The following is a 21,040-nucleotide window of genomic DNA, read 5'->3' as shown; positions in this document are numbered from 1 at the left end:
GTTTTGAAAGAAAATTATATCTATTATTTAGGAACTCCTTTGAGTTTTTGCATTTCTGTGTGGGGAAAAATCAAGTCTGTCCTGTTTTCTACATACTTTGTTACATTGAACTGTTGCATAGGAGCTGGAGTCATATTTACATCAATAGAGACCTGGATATGAGCTCTATTCTAAGGTTCTATGGTTGTCACCAAATGAACCAGAGATGATTTTTGAGCTGTCTCCAAGATTAAATTTAGGCCATGTAAACCCAGTTGTAATCTGTACTAATGGAGGAATTTTTACACTGAGAATTCTTCAGCAATGACAGAATCATGTATTTGCATCTTTATATAGTCTTGCTTCATGCTGTCTTAGAAAATATGACCATTTCACTTTTTTCCCACTAGTAAATTTACCAAAGCCTATGTTTTATTTTTAAAGTATCTTTTTTTCTTCTATAGGTTTACGCCTTTTGGGCTTAGAACAAAAATGGCAGAAGAAACTCCAGTGTCTTCTGAGAAGCTCATTGTATATTCAGAGGCTCATAGTGATACCATTCTGGCTAATTTCGAGGAACAAAGGAAAAGAGGTTTTCTCTGTGATATCACTCTAATAGTAGAAAACGTACATTTCCGAGCCCACAAAGCTTTACTTGCTGCCAGTAGTGAGTATTTCTCAATGATGTTTGCAGAAGAAGGAGAAATAGGACAGTCAATTTATATGCTGGAAGGTATGTTAGCAGACACTTTTGGTATATTGCTGGAATTCATCTATACAGGATATCTTCATGCCAGTGAAAAAAGTACAGAACAAATATTGGCTACTGCTCAATTTTTAAAAGTGTATGACTTAGTAAATGCTTACACTGACTATCAAAGCAATCATAGCTCAACAAATCCAACCACATTGGCCACTGGTGGAGCCCCAGTAGTTGTTATTTCTAATAAGAAAAATGATGATCCTCCAAAGCGAAAACGAGGTAGACCAAGGAAAGTCAAAAATATGCAAGTGGCAAAACCGGAAATGGCTTCACTTGAAGATATCCAGCTTAGAGAGAATAATTCTGTTCAAAATAAACAAAACTCTATGGCAAAAACAGTAGAGGGAAGCAATAGTATAACAAATGAACAGAATCCAATAAGAGAAATAGAAGAATCTGAGCGTGCCTGTGGGTCAAATGCTGTCGAAATGCCAGCAGAAGAAGATGAGAACTGTGATCCTAAGTCCCAGGATGTACAAGGCAGTCAGAGTCGCTACAGCAAACGCAGGATTCAGAGATCTGTTAAACTTAAAGATTATAAACTTGTTGGGGATGAAGATGATCAGTATTCAGCAAAGAGAATATCTGGAAGAAGAAAGCGCTCTGGTTCTGAGGCTCGCTGTAAAGAATGTGGCAAAGTGTTTAAGTATAATCATTTTTTAGCGATTCATCAGAGGAGTCATACAGGTATGCTTTCTTGGTATGGTGGGGAAACTTTTTTTTTTTTTGGTTTGTTTAATTCCTGATTAATTGAGAATGTTAGAAACTTTATTTTTGCCTAATATAATTTGCTATATTGATCATCCTCTCCAATTTCTTTAGTATTTCTGATACCTTCCCTTGCATAGGCATGTGTATACATGTGTAGGACTTTGTATCTTAAAAGATTTATTCTTTCATTTTCAGTGAGATATACTCGTCTTGAGAGAATAATACCTTATGTGTACTAAGCACTTAATAAATTTTTTGTTGAATTCTGTTGTTTGACCCAGCCAACTATTCAAGCTGCCACCATCTATCTCTTCCTCTTCGGTGCTAAGCTTCTAGAAATAGTTCTCAACTGCTGTTTCTACCAAATTACCACCTACCCCATTCCTCAGCCCCTCCTATTCTGTGGAAAGTGTTCTTACAAAGACTACTAGTGACCTCATTGTGGACTCTAGTAAACACTTCTTAGCCTCCTTCCTCTTTGACCTTTCTGCACCATCTTAGCCCTATTGATCGTTGTATCAAGCCCACCTTGATAGTTGTTTGTTGTTTGTTTGTTTTTTTAATTCTATCATGGGAATAGCCCTTCTTCATCTTTTTATTACTCATCTTTTTATTCTCCAGTGTGTACTTCTCCCAGGACTGCATATTGTATATTCCCTCCCTTAGCAATTTTATCAATTTCTGTAGCTTCAGTTTTCATTTAGGATCAAAGTAGGATTGGGCCTTTGAGATCCAGGGACTTATAACTGCATCTCTTAATGAACCCTCTTCCTTTCTAACAGCTTTAATTGGTCCCTGTGTTGATTGGAGTTTTGAAACCTTTCACAATTGTTCTTTTACATTGCTATCATCATGAAAATTAGTTTCTGGTTTTATTCGTTTCACTCAACAACTGTTTGTACATAGACTAGTTTTCATAGTAGTCCCTTTGCATACTCACACGTGCTAGCCTACTGGACCATTCTCTGTTTACTCATCTTCCCTGTTCCTTCTCCCCTGCTTTCATTTCATAGCATAATAGGTTTAGGGCTGAAAGGTACCTCTAAGCCACCTCCTCTAACCCCTTTGTTTCATAGCTAAGGAAATTGAGTTCCAGAAAGGCATAGATAATAAACGTGAGGTCATAGAGACCGTAATAAGCTGTCAAGCTGGAATTTGAATTATGATTCTTTAGCTCCAAACTGAACAGTTTTACCACTATAATACAATGACTTCCCATTCCCATGGCTTGAAACCAAATGCTCCCTACCTCTTCTTTAACTGTTGTTATTCTTGTCCTACAAAGCCCCTCACAGATGCTGTCTTCCTCCTTCCCAGAGCCTACCAGTTGTCTCTCCTTCCTTCTGTCTCTCACAACTCTCTTTGACATCCCCTGACCCTGTCAATCTTTTATAGTTGGTGTTGTATTTATGTTTCATTAGCCTACTAAAGTAAGCTACTTGAAACTTGGACTGTGGGTGTTTGTGGGGTTTTGTTGTTGTTTTTAATTTTTGTCTTCCGGGTGCCTAACAAGGTACCTGGTGAGTTTGTAATATGTGTTTATGTTAAATTTCTATGTTCTCTTATTTTTGCACTTGTTCTAGGGGAACGACCTTTCAAATGTAGTGAGTGTGGAAAAGGTTTTGCCCAGAAGCATTCATTGCAGGTTCACACAAGGATGCATACGGGGGAACGGCCATATACCTGTACTGTTTGCAATAAGGCTTTAACAACAAAACATTCTCTACTGGAACATATGAGCCTACACACAGGTAACTTACTAAGGTTTAAGATTAAAACTACCTGGATTCTCCAGGCTCAAACTTTACCATGTCTTTCATATTTCACACACACAAGTTTTCAGTTTTAAACCTCCATAAATTCTGCAAGACATTGAGCACAGTGTTTAAATTGAGAATCACTTTCCTTATTAGTTGGAATAAATGGACCTCTCCCCACTAGTGAGATTGTATATTCTCCTTTTCCTTCCTGAATTTTATTGCTTAGACAAAATTAATTTTCTTTTTCTATCTTCTCCTTTCCCCTCCCTTTCTCTCTCACCCCCACCCAGGACAGAAGTCATTTACCTGTGATCAGTGTGGAAAATATTTCAGCCAGAAAAGACAGCTAAAGAGTCATTACCGAGTTCATACAGGTACAAGGATTTTGGGGGAAGTCTGGATTGGTGAAATGAGGAAAAATAACATAGCTATAGTATCTAAAACAGAACTAAGTAGATAATAAAATAGAATTGATATTTAATTAACAAAGAAATCTGAATTAGCTCCCATGATATTAGGATTCTATACTATAGAATGCTATAACTCTACATATTTAGCTCTTCCAGCTTTTAGAAGTGCTGTAAACTTATTCACTACTTAGGTCTTATTGGACTTGATATAATTTGTCTCTTTTATTAGTATATTTTATAAAATATTACCTGGATCATCACAGAACAGAGGTGGACAAATAGTAACTTCCAAAGGAATCCCCTGTAGTTCTTAACCCCTATTGTTTCTGTCTTTGATCTATTTTTTTCTTATTTCCCACTCACATTCATCTGCCAACAGCAGAGAAAGCAAGACATGGTTGAGAGGGGTGAAATCATTGGCTTTGGCCCCTCCCAGATTTCAAAGACAAAAGATGTAAGAAATTGATTTTAGGTAGAGTAAAGGAAAGCTAACTTGGAACATTAATGGACTCAGCATAAGTTAACTTGAAATAAAAAGTGAAGGTAAATGAATAGGAATTAATGCAGAAGTAATCAATGAAAATCATTGTTTTGTTAAAGTATTATATTAAAGTGGTTATTTTGCAGGGAAGTGCTTTAACACAGATCACTGAAGAAATACAGGGGAAACATACATGCACTGACACTTTTTTTATTATTGCGACAAGGCCATTCATTACCGGAATGTAACCACTGTCATCGAAAATTCATGGATGTATCTCAGTTAAAGAAACACCTAAGAACACACACAGGTAATAATGACATCTGATATGTTTTGCTGGAATAGACAATCAGCTTTGTTTAGTGGATAGGACACCGATCTTGAAGTCAAGAAGACTTAAGTTCAAATCCTTCCTTTGATGTAGGGTGACCAGGGGTAAATCACTTAATCTTGCTGAATCCTAGTTTCCTCATCCCTAAAATAGGTGTAATACCTGTATCACCTAGCTTGGTTCAAACATCCAGCCTTGACAAATTATCAGAAATCTGGCAGCATCTGTCTATAGAAAAGGGTGGGTGGGTAGGTGTTTTTTTAATATAAGGTTAACTGTAAAGTTAGTAATTCCCTAAGAATAGATCATCATTTTTATTGAAGAGTGAGTGTGTGTGTGTGTGTGTGTGTGTGTGTGTGTGTGTGTGTGTGTGTGTGTGTGTATGGAGAGAGAGAGAGATTAAACTGTCTCCTTTATGGATTTGTGGTTTTATCTGTTTGGGTTCTCCAACTACTGACAGATAGTAATTCCATCCTTCCAGAAAAGTGACTCTTAGTAGATGGTCTTCATGATTTAAAAAAAAAATTCATTACCTCATATGGCCAACCTTGTGGTAGCTGAGCATCTTCAAATCTAGTTAGGCTGGTTCTTGGCAGCAGATAGGTATGTTCAAAGTCCTTGTTCAGAGGCTTATGTTCAGAGTCTTTTCAGCCCTATAAGACCTGCCAGAACTTGTTCTCTGCTGTACAGCCTTTCCAAGGCCCATGTCAGTCACTTCAGCATGGGGGGTGAAGATTTAAATAAGGCTTTAATGGAAGCCCAAAGGCCACACGATATTACAAATCATAGCCAAGCCAGCTCCCCATTTAAGACACTTTCCACATTTGACATGGTTACTAAGATATTTGGGAAAGAAGAGGGAAAGTTTGGCTGACTTATCAAAGGTAGCATAGGCAGTAAGAATCGCTCAAATAATTTTTCCCCCTAGAAACAACACTTCTTGTTACTCAATAGTTGAGCACTACCACCTCCAGGGAAGTCAGCTTTGGGCAACGAAAGGAGATAGGAGTGATAAAGGAAGCTCAAAACCTTTTATGTTAAGGTAAGCAAAATAAAAGTGTTGGGCTTCATACCTTTTGGGGCAGGGTAACTATATCTATGATGTGTTGATATCCGATTTCTAGTAGGAAATTTTCACATTTTGGAATATTAATAATTTCTAATAGTGAATTTTTGTAGTCAGCTTAAATCTGAAACATTTTTATTATTGGTATTGACTGACCTTTAAAAACTAGCAAACAGTTTTGGAACCTTAAGTTTGATCCTGCTTGAACCTTTCAAAATGTCTCATTCCTCCATCTTTTCTCTATTCCTGCGGCCATGACCCTAGTGCAGGCCTAGCTCATCTCAAACTTGAACTACCAGTAGCTTCCTGACTTTGTTTCTGCTTACAGCTTCTTACTCTCTGATCCATACCACATATTGACATTATATTAATTCTTAAGACTCTGTTGTTTTGTAATATGATGTCGAGTGGGGGAAAGGACTAGTCTTTTCCAGATCATAATCCTAGTTCAAACACTTGTATGCCTTGGAGCGAGTCAGCTCTCTTAATCTCCTTCAGTTTCATTATCTTAAAAATGATGAGTTTGGACCAGATGATCTTAAAGCTCCCTTCTAATTCTAAGATTCTGTAAGCTGTGCCACCCTAGGCACCTCATGTCCTCTTCTAAACCTCATTTTCTTAAACTGTGAAATGGGAAGGGAGAGTAAGTCCAGAGCTGTGAATTAAGTACTTTGTAAAATTTAGTCATTTATTATATCCCTCCCTTGCTAAGGAAAAAAAATCCTGCCAGTAGTTCCCCATTCCTTACAATGTAAAGTCCAGATTTAACCCAGAACTCTCAGAATCTGAGTTGGAAGGAACCTTAGGAGTTGTCTGCTGTAACTAAGGCCTGAATAGGAATTCCCTATACAACCTATGCAATAAATAGTTATTTATATAAAGCCTGCCCTGTCTCTGCAGCTTTGACTCATGGCCCTTAGTTTTCCCTTCTAAAGTCAAACAGAACAAGTATGATCCTTCTTCTGCACGATACATCTTCATATACTTGAATAGAGGGTCTTGGATCAGAGGATCTAGAGCTGGCAGAGATCTTAAGCACCATCTTGACCAGTGATTCCCAAAGAGGGCGCCACCGCCCCCTGGTAGGTGCTGCAGTGATCCAGCGGGGGCGGTGATGGCCACAGGTGCATTTATCTTTCCTATTACTTGTTGTTAAAATTTTTTTAGAAATTAATTTCCAGGGGGCTAAGTAATATTTTTTCTGGAAAGGGGGCAGTAGACCAAAAAATTTTGGAAACCACTGATCTAGACCAACCCCTGATTTTATAGTTGAGAAAACTGGCCCAGAGAAGTTCATTATTTTCTCATGTTATACATTAAATAGCAGAGCCAGCATTCAATAGCAGAGCCAGCATTCACTTTCAAAACCATGTTAATCTTTAGGGGCAATGAGGTAGTACAGTGCATAGACTGCCAGACCTAGAGTCAGAAGGCCTTGGGTTCAAATATGTGGAAGTATACTTCTTAGCTGTGTGACACTAGAAAAGTCACTTAATCCCAATTGCCTAGTCCTAACTGCCTTTCTACTTCTAAGGTAGAAGATAAGGGTTTAAAAAATAATAATTAATTCACACATCGATGAATTCAAGGCAGTGTCACTGCTTAGCCCTGTTCTCTGAAACACAACTGCATTCAGTATATTATAGTATAGGGAAATTTTTTTATTTTACATGAAAGTAGAAGAATTCAGTTTTACCATTTATCCTTTCTCTTTCCTCTTCCAAATAAACAAGCACCATCTGAAGGGTATTCCTCACTATATGACTCAAGTGAGTGTAATTAGCTCTCAGCCACTGAAGAGAAAAAAAATTGGCTCGCTTTCTGATATTCTCAACATTTTTCCTCTTCTAGTTCTATTTTAAAATAGAAGATTTTCTTCCTACATATTTCCATCCAGATTAACATGACTAGATAAAACTACAGAATAGGAGAGTATCGCTAGAAAACTAAACAATTTATTTTAAATACTTACAACCATGGCCTACAAACCATATAAATTGCTCAGCATGGAGGGCATGACTGCTTTCCCTGTTTAAGAAACTGAAAAAAAAAAATTCTATCTTAGAATCTGGGTGAGGACTCCAGCCTCTCACCACCCATTGAGAAGAAAAAGTCTGTTAGTAATTCTGTTGAAAAGAAAGATTAGATTTGTGCTTCATTCTAACTGAAATCACCCTTAATGTATGTTAAGTATTAAGTACCCAAATATTTTATTCACAACCACCTAAATTTTGTTATTCTACGAAAAATGAAGGAAAAATCAGAACTGTTTCCTTATGATCAACATTCTCAAAGGCAGGGAAAATCTTTGTTTAGTGCAATGTATAAACTGGCACCAATGCCTGCTAGAGTGTGGGCTCTGAGAGTGGAGACGGTACTTGCTATTTATTGTCCTCTCTACCTCACTCTACCCCCAAGTTTCCAGGGCAGTGTTTCATACTGTAAGTGCTTGATAGATAATTGAATGATTTTAAAAAAAAATTTTTTTCCTTTGTTCTTTTACTTACATTGCTGTAGTCATTATATAGAGTGTTTCCTTGACCCCGCTTGCTTTGCTTTACATCAGTTAATATAAGTCTATGCTGTTCCACATTCATAATTTTTTACAAGATGGTAATATTCCATTACCTTCACATACCAAAGTATATTTAAATGGGCATCTTCTTTGTTTCCAGGTTTTTTTGTTAGCACAAAGCATGCTGCTATGAATATTTGGGAATGTATATGAAGCCTTTCTTTTTTTAATTATTAGTGGCCTTGAAATAATGCCTATCCCTGGGATCTGTAGTATCTATAAATATTTTAGCCCAATTTCTTTAAATAATTTGAAATTGCTTTCTAGAATGATTATACTAATTCATAGATCTATCAACATTGCATTAGTGTCTCACTTTTTTTTTTTAAAACCCTTATCTTCTGTCTTAGAATCAATACTGTGTATTAGTTCCAAGGCAAAAGAGCATTAAGGGCTAAGCAATGAGGGTTAAATAACTTGCCCAGGGTCACATAACTAGGAAGTATCTTGTGTCCAGATTTGAACTTAGGACCTCCTGTCTCTAGGCCTGGCTCTCAATCCACTGAGTTACCTAGCTGCCCCGTCTCTCTTTCTACATTTCTCATTCGTTACCAGTTTGCTAAGTGAGACCTCATGGTTGATTTGATTTACATTTCTCTAATTACTAGAGATTTGGAGCATTTTTCATATAGTTGTTAAGAGTTTACAATTCTTTTAAGAATTCTTTGTATCACTTGACCACGTTTAACCTTTAGGAAATGGAGTTTAGTCAGAAGCATTTCTGTTACTTGTCCATTTTAGATTCCAAACCCTTATCCAATAAATTTGATAACAAATATTTTCCCCAAATAACTACTTCTTTATCTTATATTTATTAATTTTGCATCTGCAAAAAGCTTTTCAATTTCATATAATTGAAACTATTTTATCTTTGTTAGTTGTCACTACCCCCTCTTTTGTTAAGAATTCATCTCCTCATAATGATAATAGATATGAGCTGCTTTTATTCTAAATTTTTTATGGTATAATCTTTAATATTCAGGTTACATATCCATTTTTATTTTATTGTGAAACATGGCATAAGATTTTGGCTTCCCTAATTTCTCCCAAATTGCTTTCTAATTTTCCTGTAATTTTTATCTAAGAGAGATTCTTTCCCAAGTAACTTATGATTTCACATTTTTATTGGAAATCGAATTATTGAGTTCCATTATTTCTTAATCTCCCTTATCCAGTCTTATCCTTTGATCTACATATCATTAATAATAGAAATGAAAATAACTGATGTTTATACTCAACAGAGTACCAAAGATAGCAAAATATAGAAATAGTCCACATTGGAGGGGATGTGGAAAGACAGAAACACTGATACAGCATTGGTAGAGCTATAAACCATTCCAACCATTCTGGAAAGCAATTTGGAATTAATACAGATTTGAAGGACTAAAATGTCCATATCCTTTAACTCAGAGATCCCATTTCTAGGCATATACTCTAAAGGAGATAAGTGAATCAAAGAAAGGCCTCATAATCACCAGAATATTTATAGCAGCACCTTGTGTAATAGCAAAGGACTGAAAACAAAGTAGATGCACATCAGTTTGGTAATGGCTCAACAATTTATGATACGTGAATGTAACAAAATGTTATTATATGGTCAAAATCTAGAGAAACATGAGAAGACTTATATGAATTGATTTAAAACAAAGTAAGCAGAACCAAGAAAGAATTATGGACCTTATTTACAAAATTATTGAACATTATTTACAGCAATGTAAATTGAAAGAACCACAGCAACAAAACAATTGAAACTGAGGGCCATGAAACTTTAATGACCAAGTTTGGCCCCAAAGAAGAGAAATAAGAAGGGACTTTATCTCTTTAACTCCTACCTTCTTTGTACAGTTGGGAAACTCTGTGAGAAACGCTATATATGTCAGACTTTTTCAGCATGATAGTTCTGCTGAGCTACCTTTTTTTCTTTTCTCTTTTTTCTTTGTTATAAGGAGTGGTTCTCTGAGAGGGAGAATGAGAAGGATATACATTGGGGAATACAGGTGATATAAAAACAAAGCATACCAATGAACATTTATTTAAAAAATAAAACATGATAGGGCAGAAAATACTATTGACACAGCTCCTAAGAAGCAAATTATTAACTTCTTGTCTCCCAAAACAGAAAAAATAACAAATTACCCTTTTTATAAAATAAATGAGTAAATATTTTCGGAATTTGTTAAAGTGTTAGACATGAGATTGTGAATTTAAGATTATAACTATTTAAAGAGCAGCTAGGTTACTCAGTGGTTAGGCCTGGAGACAGGACGACCTGGGTTCAAATATGGCCTCAGACACTTCCTAGCTATGTAATCCTGGGCAAGTCACTTAACCTCAGTTGCCCAGCTCTTACCTCTCTTCTGCCTTGGATGAGATATAGTATCCATTCGAAGACAAAAGGTTAAAGGTTTTTTTTTTAAAAAAGCCACTTATATTTGCTTAGATTTTACTGGCTTCATATATTCTGGCCATTAACAAAAGCACCCTGATGAGGAGAAAAATATTTTTCCTACTTGTAATTAAGTGTGAGGAGAGAGATCTGAAAAAATAGGAATCAGATATACTATTACAATTTTAAGCTATTAAATTTAAATTACACCAGGACTTTTGGGACACTGCATACTGTCATGCTTTGTCATATACCTACTAGTCTACTCAACTAATAGGTGTCATGTGTATGTTCTAATTTCGTTGTATTCTTCACAGCACCTACAGCTTTTAATAAATATTTTAGTGAATGCTTGTTAAAGGTTCAACTGTTAAATTGCCTTTTGCAAAATCTTTTTATTTTTAATAATAGAGTTAACTGCTTGGGCTATAAGTATATTTCACAAGTTTTTCTCTTTTTTTCTTAAAGGTGAAAAGCCATTTACTTGTGAAATCTGTGGCAAGTCTTTTACAGCAAAAAGCTCTCTTCAGACACACATCAGAATACATCGGTATGGTTTTTCAGATATCAGATATAAACAATTTCTTCTGAAAATATTACTCTAGTAGAATTTTTCATCAAGTATTTTAATCTTATATTCACTCTGTTTAACAATGAAATCCTAAATATGCCAATTAATTCAAACCATAAGCTCATAGTAAAAAAAATTAAGGGTGCATAGAGTATTTCTGTCCATTCAAGTTAGACTAGATCACTGTCATTTTTTAATATACACAATTAATGATTGCCTAAATGCTTTTTTATTAAATTAACATTAATATTAGTTGTGCAATTTTTATGAATGCATGGATTTTCTCTGTGACTTATGGTTATAATCTTAAAATTTTAGCAATAAGAAGATAATCTCCCCCCAACATCCTCATTTTTTAGAAATGAGAAACCTGAGAGAAATTAAGACTTATCCAAAGTTACACAGTGGCAGAGCCAAGACTAGAACCTATGCTTCCTGCCTATCAAATATTGTTGGGGCTACAGCATATTTGCTACCCCATATATTCAAGCTTAGTTATGATAAAAACTTTTTTTAATGTAAATTTTGTGCTTTTTTTTATTACAGAGGAGAAAAGCCATATTCTTGTGGCATTTGTGGGAAATCCTTCTCTGATTCCAGTGCGAAGAGGAGACATTGTATATTACATACTGGCAAAAAGCCTTTTTCCTGCCCTGAGTGTAATTTGCAGTTTGCACGCTTAGACAACCTAAAGGCTCACTTAAAAATCCATAGTAAAGAAAAACCATTTCTAGAAGCTCCCAGTGCACCCAGCAGCAGTAACCCAGAGGAAGTTAGGAATATCCTTCAACTGCAGCAGTATCAACTTTCCACATCAGGAGAGCAGGAAATCCAACTCCTAGTAACAGACTCAGTCCATAATATCAATTTTATGCCCAGTCATAGTCAAGGAATCAGTATTGTCACAGCAGAGGGTACCCAGAGCATGGCGGCCGACCAAGCTGCGGACCTCACAGTGCTCACTCAGCAGCCAGAACACTTGCAGGGTTTGATTCTTTCAACTCAGCCTGACCAGACAGAGCACATCCAGAGTCTCAATATGATGGACAGCCAGATAGAGACTTCACCGGCTGAGCAGGTACATATAATCACCCTGTCCAAGGAAACCCTGGAACATCTTCATGCTCACTGAGAACCAGCCGAGGAGCTTCCAAGAGTGGCCTCTTCAGACTCAGCTTAACACATGCAGCAGACCCAGGAGCTGAGCCCTCACAGCTTAATCAACAGTTCAGCAACAGTGTAATTCTATAAAGTTACATTATCTGGCATTTGTCCCTACGCTGACCATCAAATGACATTTGAAGTAGAACTTTCTGATATCAATTGGTTGGTTCTAATATACAGAGTTGTTTGCACCCTTTCAGATACTAGGAAACTTATAATATTTATAAATGCTTTACATTCAAAGCTATTTAGTAGCTTGAACTTGTCTGATTTGAACTATCATGTGACTTGAACAGTCTGACCTGTTCAATCATATTGATAAAAAAAAAAGTTTCACTTTTGTTCTCTCTGTCTTAGGGCTTAGATTTTCACTCAGGTGCTCTACCATAATGAAGGTAATTGTGAAGGTAAAATCCCTTTATGAAGGAGTTGAAATTCACACCCTTGTGTTATATCTCTAATCTTCAGGATGACAATTCTGCTAAGTGTATTTTGGGTATTTGAAGAACTACAAAAGTCAGTCATGTGTTAAGTTAACTTTGACATAGTCATTGGTTTTGCTTCCTTGTTACTGATAAATACAAAATTGACACTCAAAAGTTAAAAAAAAATACCCTGTATGTCAAGCCTTCCTGATATGTTTTTGACCCTCAGACACCAAAGAGTTAGAAACAGCCTTGTTCTTGAATTATTTCATGAATCTGTAAGCCTACTACATTATACTTGAGAGGTAAGAATATATGGTAAACCCTATATTCAGAATCCAAACAATCAGAAAACCAAAAGAACATTATGTGTAAGTATACAGAGGGAACGTATTCTGAACTCTGTTTAGTGCGAAAAGCAAATGTAAAAGCCAAGGTTACCTAACAGGCAGCATGTATTTCTTATAAATAATATTTGAGAGAAGGCCATGGGGTGAGTACAGATTTCAGTCTAATGTTTTCATCTTCATTACTCTACAATAATATTTGATATTCTTGACACTAAGGTCTTCTAAATGATTAGAAAGGTGATATTAGATCCAGTGTGTGTTGTTATGTTCTAATTCTCTAAAAATTGACCCCCAGTCCAGTCTAGACGAATGCACAATTTTTCTTTTTTAGGGAACAAAATTAAGTAGAGTCACACATAAGTCAGACTTAATATTTTTATGGCTTTTAATGATTTAAAGGGCAAATTTCTTTCCTTTGGACCCCTATTAAGCTTTTCAAAATTAGTAATCACTTTGGACTTTAATTCATTTTATGATTGATTTAGTTATCATAAAAATATTAAATTGTGTGAAGGATAATTTTTAGTGCAGTGTAGTTTAGGTAATCTTTTTTTGCAGATAATTAATTAAGGGTTGTTGAGAAATTCCAAGGACATAATTTGATTCTTTACAATTTAATTGTGGGGTAGAATAGAAGAACCAGACAGACACTAAAATTTTGGAAATAGTTCATTGAAGATGACTTTCGCATTAGTTGCTAATTTTTAGGTTTTCTTGATTTCTAACCTAGTCAAATAATAGTATTCTTCAGGTTTGTTGAGGGATCACAGCTCCTTTTGACATGTTTCATGTGCTGTATTTTTATTATATGTAATTCAATTTCAGAAGTGATCTATTTTATATATAACAAGAAGAGCAACATTATATGAATTATAACTAGGCCAAAGGTAGAAGCTAAAGTTTTATAAACAGAGTTGTAGCCAAAGTAGTATTTGTGTTCTGCCCTATATAGCTTAACCTTGTAAATAAATGTGAAATACCTATTAACTCATAAACATATTCAAGCCTTCATTTTCTCTAGAAGTTTAATAAGTAGTAAAATTAGAATTTTGTTTATAACTTCATCTAGCATAGTTACTTCTTGGGGGGTGGGGGGGATGAGAAAGTGATGGTAATTTATGTCTAGTTTCACTAATGTTATGAAAATATAGGTAGCATAAGAGCCTTCTAGTCCAGTCCTTTTATTTGACAGTTAAAGAAACTGAGACCCAAAGGGTTCAAGTGACCTACCAGAAGTCACATAACTAGTTTGTGACAGAACTAGACCAGGAATCCAGGCCTCCACTCCCCTACTAAGCTCTGCTGCTTTTGCAAAAGCAAATTAGAAGTACCCCAAGCCAAATGATGTGAAACTTCAAGCTATTTTTGGTTTCATAGCTAATTTCCTTTCATTGCATTTTTTGTGAAGTGTTAAAGGTTGCTTCCCTTTTCTCTTTTCTTTCTTTCTTAACCCTTACCTTCTGACCTTGAATTGATCCATTCCAAGGCAGAATTGTTTTAAGGGCCAGGCAATAGGGGATAAGTGACTTGCCCAGGGTTACACAACTAGCAAGTATCCAAGACCAGATTTGCTCCCAGGACCTCCCAACCACTAAGCCTTGCTCTCTATCCAACTGAGCCACCTAGCTGCCTTTTTTGCTTCCTTTTTTATAAGATATAGTTAATAATAGATGAAATTTCATTTTCCATAGGCATTATTTGCCTAGAATGTGTGCATTACAACAAAGTCTCATGAACAAGTACCAGCAGTTGTTGAAATATAAATTTCACAATTTTGTCTAGGTTTCTGAACATGTCAGGAGCTTGGAAATGAGCACAGGATACTCCTAATCCTGTTGAAAGGAGAAAGCAACCAATAAATGTTTCTTCAGTGCTTACTTGGCACCAGGCACTGTTAAACTGTTTTGCCTCTTCACAAGTCACAGGGTCTAGTGTTCCATCTCTAATACAAATTTGTGACTTAGTGTGGACATGAATGGGGAGAGTGACCCTGTAGCACCAGTTGGACCTCTCTTAGCAATGATAGTGTCACTAACAGCCTTGTGCCAGCTGCAGCTACCCAACTATGGGTGGGAGAGGACTGGAGGCTCCTTTCCTATGCATAGCAGCTGCCATACTCTGGACACTAGGAAAGAAAAAAGACCTAGTTCTCATTTTCCTTTGTAAATTAAGGGGTTGGACTTAGATGACCCTTGAGGTTCCTTCTGAGAACTCATAATTCTTTTGTTAAAAAAATTATTTTCAATTAGCGAACATTTACTTTCCCTCAAAAGGAAGGAAAAAAATTGTGGCAAATATATATTGGTCAAGCACAGTTGATTCTCAAAATGGGCACTACCGCCCCCTGGTAGGTGCTGCAGCGATCCAGGGAGGTCGTGATGGCCACAGGTGCATTTATCTTTCCTATAAATTGCTATTAACATTTTTTTAAAATAAATTTCCAGGGGGCTAAGTAATATTTTTTTCTGGAAAGGGGGCGGTAGGCCAAAAAAGTTTGGGAACCACTGGTCAAGCAAAACAAATCCCCGCATTGGCTATGTACAAAAACGCATCTCATTTTACTCCTAGTCCATCGTCCCTATTAAAAAATGTTGGTAGCATGCTTCTTCAACAGTTCTCTGGCATCATGTTTGGTCATTGCATTGATTAGAATTAGAAGTTTTTCACAGTCATCTGTCTTTAGATAATGTTAACATATAACATGTTCTGATCCCACTTCATTTTGTATCGGTTCATATAAATCCTCCCTGGTTTCTCTGAAACCATCCCTTTCTTCATTTCTTGTGGCACACTGGTATCCCATTATATTCACACACTACAACTTGTTCAGCTGGTCCCCAATTGATGGGCACCCAAGGGACCTAAATCTATGACTGGGTGTCACGCTTGGGGCCATGTAGTGCCATATACCAGAAGATGGAGAACAGCTTTTTTTTTGTAAACTCTGAAAGAGAACTTAATTTTTATCCTCATCTATAAAATGAGGAATCATTTTAGATAATCTCTAAGGTTCCACTAGCTTTAAATCTCTTACCTGATTCACCTAAAGCATTTTGCAAACCTTAAGGTTAATATGGATGCCAAGTATACATATTTGTTAAATCAATTACTTTGGAGATCTTGGGACAAATAAAACAATAGCAAGCATTTATTCTGGGCTTTAAGGCTTTAAAATTATCTCATTTGGTTCTCACAACAATTCTGTGAAGTAGGTCTTGTTACTATCCTTATTTTATAGGTAATGAAATATGCCAAGGAGTCACCGTTATGAAGTGTTTTGAAAGATTTGCTTCTGCCTTAGATTTCATACTTGGCATCAATTCTAAGACAGAAGGTAGAGGTTTAAAAAAAAAAAAAGGATTTGAACTCAAGTTTTCCTGACTCGAACACATCTAGCACATCCTGGCACATCTAGGGAGCTAGTGCAGCTAACAGCAAAATGGATAGAGTGTTGGGCCTAGAGTTAGAAAGACCCAAGTTCCAATTCGACCCCACACACCCTCTAGTTGTGTCAGCGAGTCTTTTAACTTCTGCCTCTATGGTTCCTCCTCTGTAAAATGGAGATAATGACAGCGCCTACCATACAAGGCTGTTGTGAGGATCCAATGAGATAATATTTACAAAACACAACACAGTGCCTGGCATATGGTAGGCATCATAAAAATACCTGTTCTCTCCCCTCCCTCGCACCTGGCTGCCCCAGTTTATTTTATTAATCAACAAACATTTATTAATCAGCTATTATGTGCCAGACATCAGAGAAGCAAAGACAGGAGTGAGATAAGTTCCTGCCTTCCAGAAGCTACTAAGGAGATTTCAGCCTGTTTACAAATAACTAAACTTAAAGCTACCAAACTTCCTGGCTGTATGATCTTGGACAAGTCGTTTAACCTTAATTGCCTAGTCCTTGCTACTCTTCTATCTTAGAATCAATGCTAAGACTTAAGGTATGGGTTTAAATATATATATATATAATAGGAAATATGATTTATTCATATGTTTTCTTTATACACATTTAAAAACCTATCTATAGGAGGTGATGTGTGGAATCACTCAGAAGCTTAGGGCTCTGGCCCTAAGAGGGAGAGCGTTCAGATGGGGTTAGAGGGGTGGGCAGCCTGTGCAAAGGTACCCCATTCAGAACAGAGATGGGATGTCACAGGAAACAGCAGGTAGGTCTGGTCGGTTGGGGAAGCATTAAGTATGGGGGGAGTAGCATAAAATCAGCCTAGAAAGATGGGTTGGAATCAGGCCCTTGAAGGACTTTAAATGCCAAATAAAAGATAATTTTAGTTTATTTGGTTTGGGAGTGTGGAGGGAGTAGGTGTTTGTTTAAACCCTTACCTTATCAGTTCCAAGGAAGAACAGCAGTGAGGGTTGACTTGCCCAGGGTCACCCAGCTAGGAATTGTCTGAGGTCACATTTGAACCCAGAACCTCCCATCTTCAGGCCTGGCTCTCTACCCACTGCTTGCCCCAGTTTGTTTTTTAGTTGTAGAGGCAATGGGAGCCACTGAAACTGATGAAGTAATTTGGGAATGATTTGACCTGGGGTGGATGTTAAAACTATTTTCACTACCCAATAGTGTATATTGGTCCACAAGATCATATTGGGCAGCAAAAAAAAAAACAAAAAAACTCACATGTGGTCTCAATCATAAGCCCCAAATTTTTGTTATTCCCTTACTTGCTACTGCTGAATAATCAAGTCTGACAAAGACAGAGTCAGAAAAGGACACAAATGGAGAGACAAAAAGAGACACAAATGGAGCGAGACAAAGACACAGAGAGATATGAAGAGAGAGTCAGGGAAAGACGAAGGAAGAGAGACACAAGCGGAGAGATAGAGACAGAAACAAAAAAAAAAATGGCCAATAAACTCTTATTTAGATGAGACTTTGGACTTTGTTTTTAAACTATATTTTATGTTTGTATATGGGTGTGCCTAAAGCTCTGGGAATTCATTTCAGACTACGTAATGAGTCTACAAAGGACTAATTTAGCTTTTATGGAGGAACCAGGAAAGCTAGATTTTCCCCACTGGAGCCCCTGCTTATATCCTTTAGCATCTTCCAGCCTGGTAACAGGACTTCTCCAGTCTCTCCTCCCCCTCCCTCCTTCCTTCTCCCCCTCCCCTACTCGGTTCCCTTCAACATTCCATCAAGCAAAAGTGCCTTGACTTGGCAAAGCAAAGAGCCATCCTGAGTGTGTGCTTTGTGAGAGCCACAGAGTAACTCCCACGAAGCCCTGCTTCTCCAAGAGTGAGTCATGACCTACTGGCCTTGTGATATTCATATCTATCATATGACGGTGGCTGCACTTTGGGATGAAGATGCAAGCCCCTATTGTCAGAATGGAAAGAAAGAAAGCATTGGGCTGTGTAGGGAGGAGACCTCGGTTCTAGTTCAGCCTTATAAAAGATAGAGAACCTTTCTGGGGCTCAGTTTCTCCATCTATAAAATGAACTGAGATCTTCTTGCCTAGCCATTACATGCCAAGACTAACCCCAAAATACCATCTGACACTCAAAACTGTCTCCTGGGTGGCTTTTGCCTAGATATCACGGGTAGATCCCTTTAAGGCTTAACAAAGCACTTCACATTCCTTATCTTATTTGATTTTCATGGAGCACCCATAGTCCTGTTCTAATTTGACAAACAAGGAAACTAAAACTCAGGTTTTTAACTTGCCCAAGGTCACCCAGCAAAGCTGGGACTCTCTCCCAGGTCTTCAAGCTCCAAATTGGAGCTTTGTTCCATTTTCCCGGTGGGGTGGGTGTCTTTTAAAGCCCACCTTCCCATAAGCACTAAGGATATGCAGAGCCTGATAGCAGACCCAACTAGGGAATGAGGGTGCCCAAGGAAGGCTTCAGGGATGAGATTGCCCTTCTTGGATCAGCCCACCAGTCAGGGCAGAAGAGATGGGGAGAAAGCCACACACAGCCTGGGCTTAGGGGATGTCAAGTTGCCCAGATATCCAAGCAGGAAAGATCTCATGACAGTTCAAAGAGAGGGAACATGCAAAGATGAATAATATGGAAATGTTTTGTGTGATGATACATGTATAACCCAGATTGAATTGCTTGTCAGCCCTGGGAGGAGGGAGGGAAGAAGGGAGGGAAGAAGGGAGGGAGACAATTTGGATCATATGACTTTGGAAAACTTAGTGGAAATTTGTTATTAAAATAAAAAAGAGGGAGGGAACAGGAGCTGAAATAAAATGAGTCTTTTGCTTTGCTCAGAACAGACAGGGCAACTATTCACCCCCATTTTAGAGATGAGGAAACTGATAACCACTTGATACATCATGCAATTGGTACCAGGGCTAAAATTAATCTATGAAAGCTGAACTGAGACTTTTGAAACCCCTAATTGGTGGTGTTTTCCTTCTTCTTTGTATCCTGGTGTGGAAAAGCCTAAGTTCATATAATGTTTCAGACGCTTCTTATTTGACAAGAAAAGGGACAAGAAAATGGGCTTATGGGTGTAGTACTTGGATTTACCTCCCAGGATTGTTTTAATGCAAAAAAAATGAATTGATTGATAATCCCTACTTAAACATTTCCAGCTGAAAGGACCTTTGGGAGTGGGATGGGGAGGGAAAGGAGGCCAAGCTTGGGTGTCGGGGTGCCGGGCCACTCCTTTCCTCCCAATGTCCTTCTTCAATCATCCAAAGCAGCAGAATAATATTTGTCCTTCGTACATCAAGAGATTAGTGGCGAGGAAAAGTTTCTAACGCCCGAGGTAAGTGTGAGTTATTTCCTCTCTGGGACCGAACACAAATCCCCACCCCAGCCCACCCCACCCCTCCAGGGATCCGAGCTCACAGCCAGTCTCGGCTTTCTTTCCCTGGCTTCGGGGGCTGCTCCTCACCGTCCGCCCAGACAGTAGGCAGTACTCGCGGAGGCAGGGGGCGGACCTTGGGCCCGGCCTGCCCCCGGCCCTTTCATTTGTCATGAGCTGTTTAATGCAGTGATAATAAAGGCAACTGCTTCTGGAGGTGGCCCCTCCCTGGGCTAGGATCCAGGCGCGAGTCCCAGCCCCACACGCAGCGGTGCTTAGTTGGAAGGTGGCAAGGAGAAACCCGCGGGGCCGCTCCGCTCGCCGGGCATCCTGCCCTGCTTCCCCCGCGCTTCCTCCGCCTTTCCCTTCCCTTTCGGGCCCCACCTCCCCGCAACCCCGCCCCAACTCCGCTGCCTGGGCCCCGGCAGGAAGCGGCTTCTTTGCCTGGCCCCTCCCCGGCCGGCCTGCGCCCCTCCATCCCAGCTCCTGTGCGCTCCTGCTGCGGTAAGTACATCCGCGGTTCCAGATGTGTGTGCCTCCCCACCTATCCCCGCCCGTGCCCCTATCCCTTGGCATCTCGTCTATAAAACCGACCGGGGGGGGGCCCGGGTGAGGGAGGAGGGCTAGACGGCTCCCAGTACGTGCCCAGCACCAGAAGTGCTGCGCCCAGGAATACCTTTGGAGAGGTCCCTGAGTCACTGAACCCCCGGGGCGCAGGACCACGTGGGTGCGCACAAACGTACCCCCTCCCCCTGCCAACTCTGACCCCAGGGGAAAGGGAGGTAACTTTCGACTGTAAGAGGACCCAGAGCCGGGCGCCTTCTCTCAGAGGGCTGAAGGGGGCCCCTTCCACTAAGTGTCCCCATCCCGGTTCGGACTTTTTCTGACTTCTTTTCCCCAAAGTTTAGTCCCCAAGCATGGATGGCCGCTCTGGAGAGGGCTTGGCGCTTGGTGCCTTCTTGTGCTCCTACTTGAACCTGCTCTTTCACCATCCTGGCAGTAACCTTTGGCCTCCCTCACTCTTAGTGATAGCTAGGAGCCCAGCTGTCTGGAAGCAGAAGTACTTTACCCCGTCTGTCTGCTGCTGGCATTGGCACCCACCCTCCCATTGTGCATCTCTGAGAGGTCTTCCTCCTGGATTTCCTTCTCCAAGTCAATCCTCTCAACTATCTAGAAGGATAGAATAGGGGAGCTTGAAGGGACATAAGAGATCATTTAATCCAAACTCCTCACTTTACAGATAAGGAAATGTATACCCAAAGAGTGATGGTGGTACCAGGGAGGAAT

At 38.8% G+C, this 21,040-nt stretch overlaps 1 protein-coding gene across 1 annotated transcript; it reads left to right on the top strand.

Annotated features, from left to right (window-relative positions):
* Positions 1–471: 471 nt before the first annotated feature.
* Positions 472–13,967, top strand: ZBTB24 (zinc finger and BTB domain containing 24). The gene is given in 6 exon segments (XM_044674341.1): positions 472–1,429; positions 3,037–3,204; positions 3,504–3,587; positions 4,331–4,414; positions 10,931–11,012; positions 11,580–13,967. Coding segments are annotated over 6 exon segments (2,073 nt in total). The 3' UTR covers positions 12,277–13,967.
* The last annotated feature ends 7,073 nt before the right edge of the window (positions 13,968–21,040 follow it).

This window comes from Gracilinanus agilis, chromosome 4, assembly GCF_016433145.1.
Source record: "Gracilinanus agilis isolate LMUSP501 chromosome 4, AgileGrace, whole genome shotgun sequence".
NCBI lineage: Eukaryota > Metazoa > Chordata > Mammalia > Didelphimorphia > Didelphidae > Gracilinanus > Gracilinanus agilis.
The sequence above is the reverse complement of the archived record's forward strand: the minus strand, read 5'-3'. Positions and strand labels throughout refer to the sequence as shown.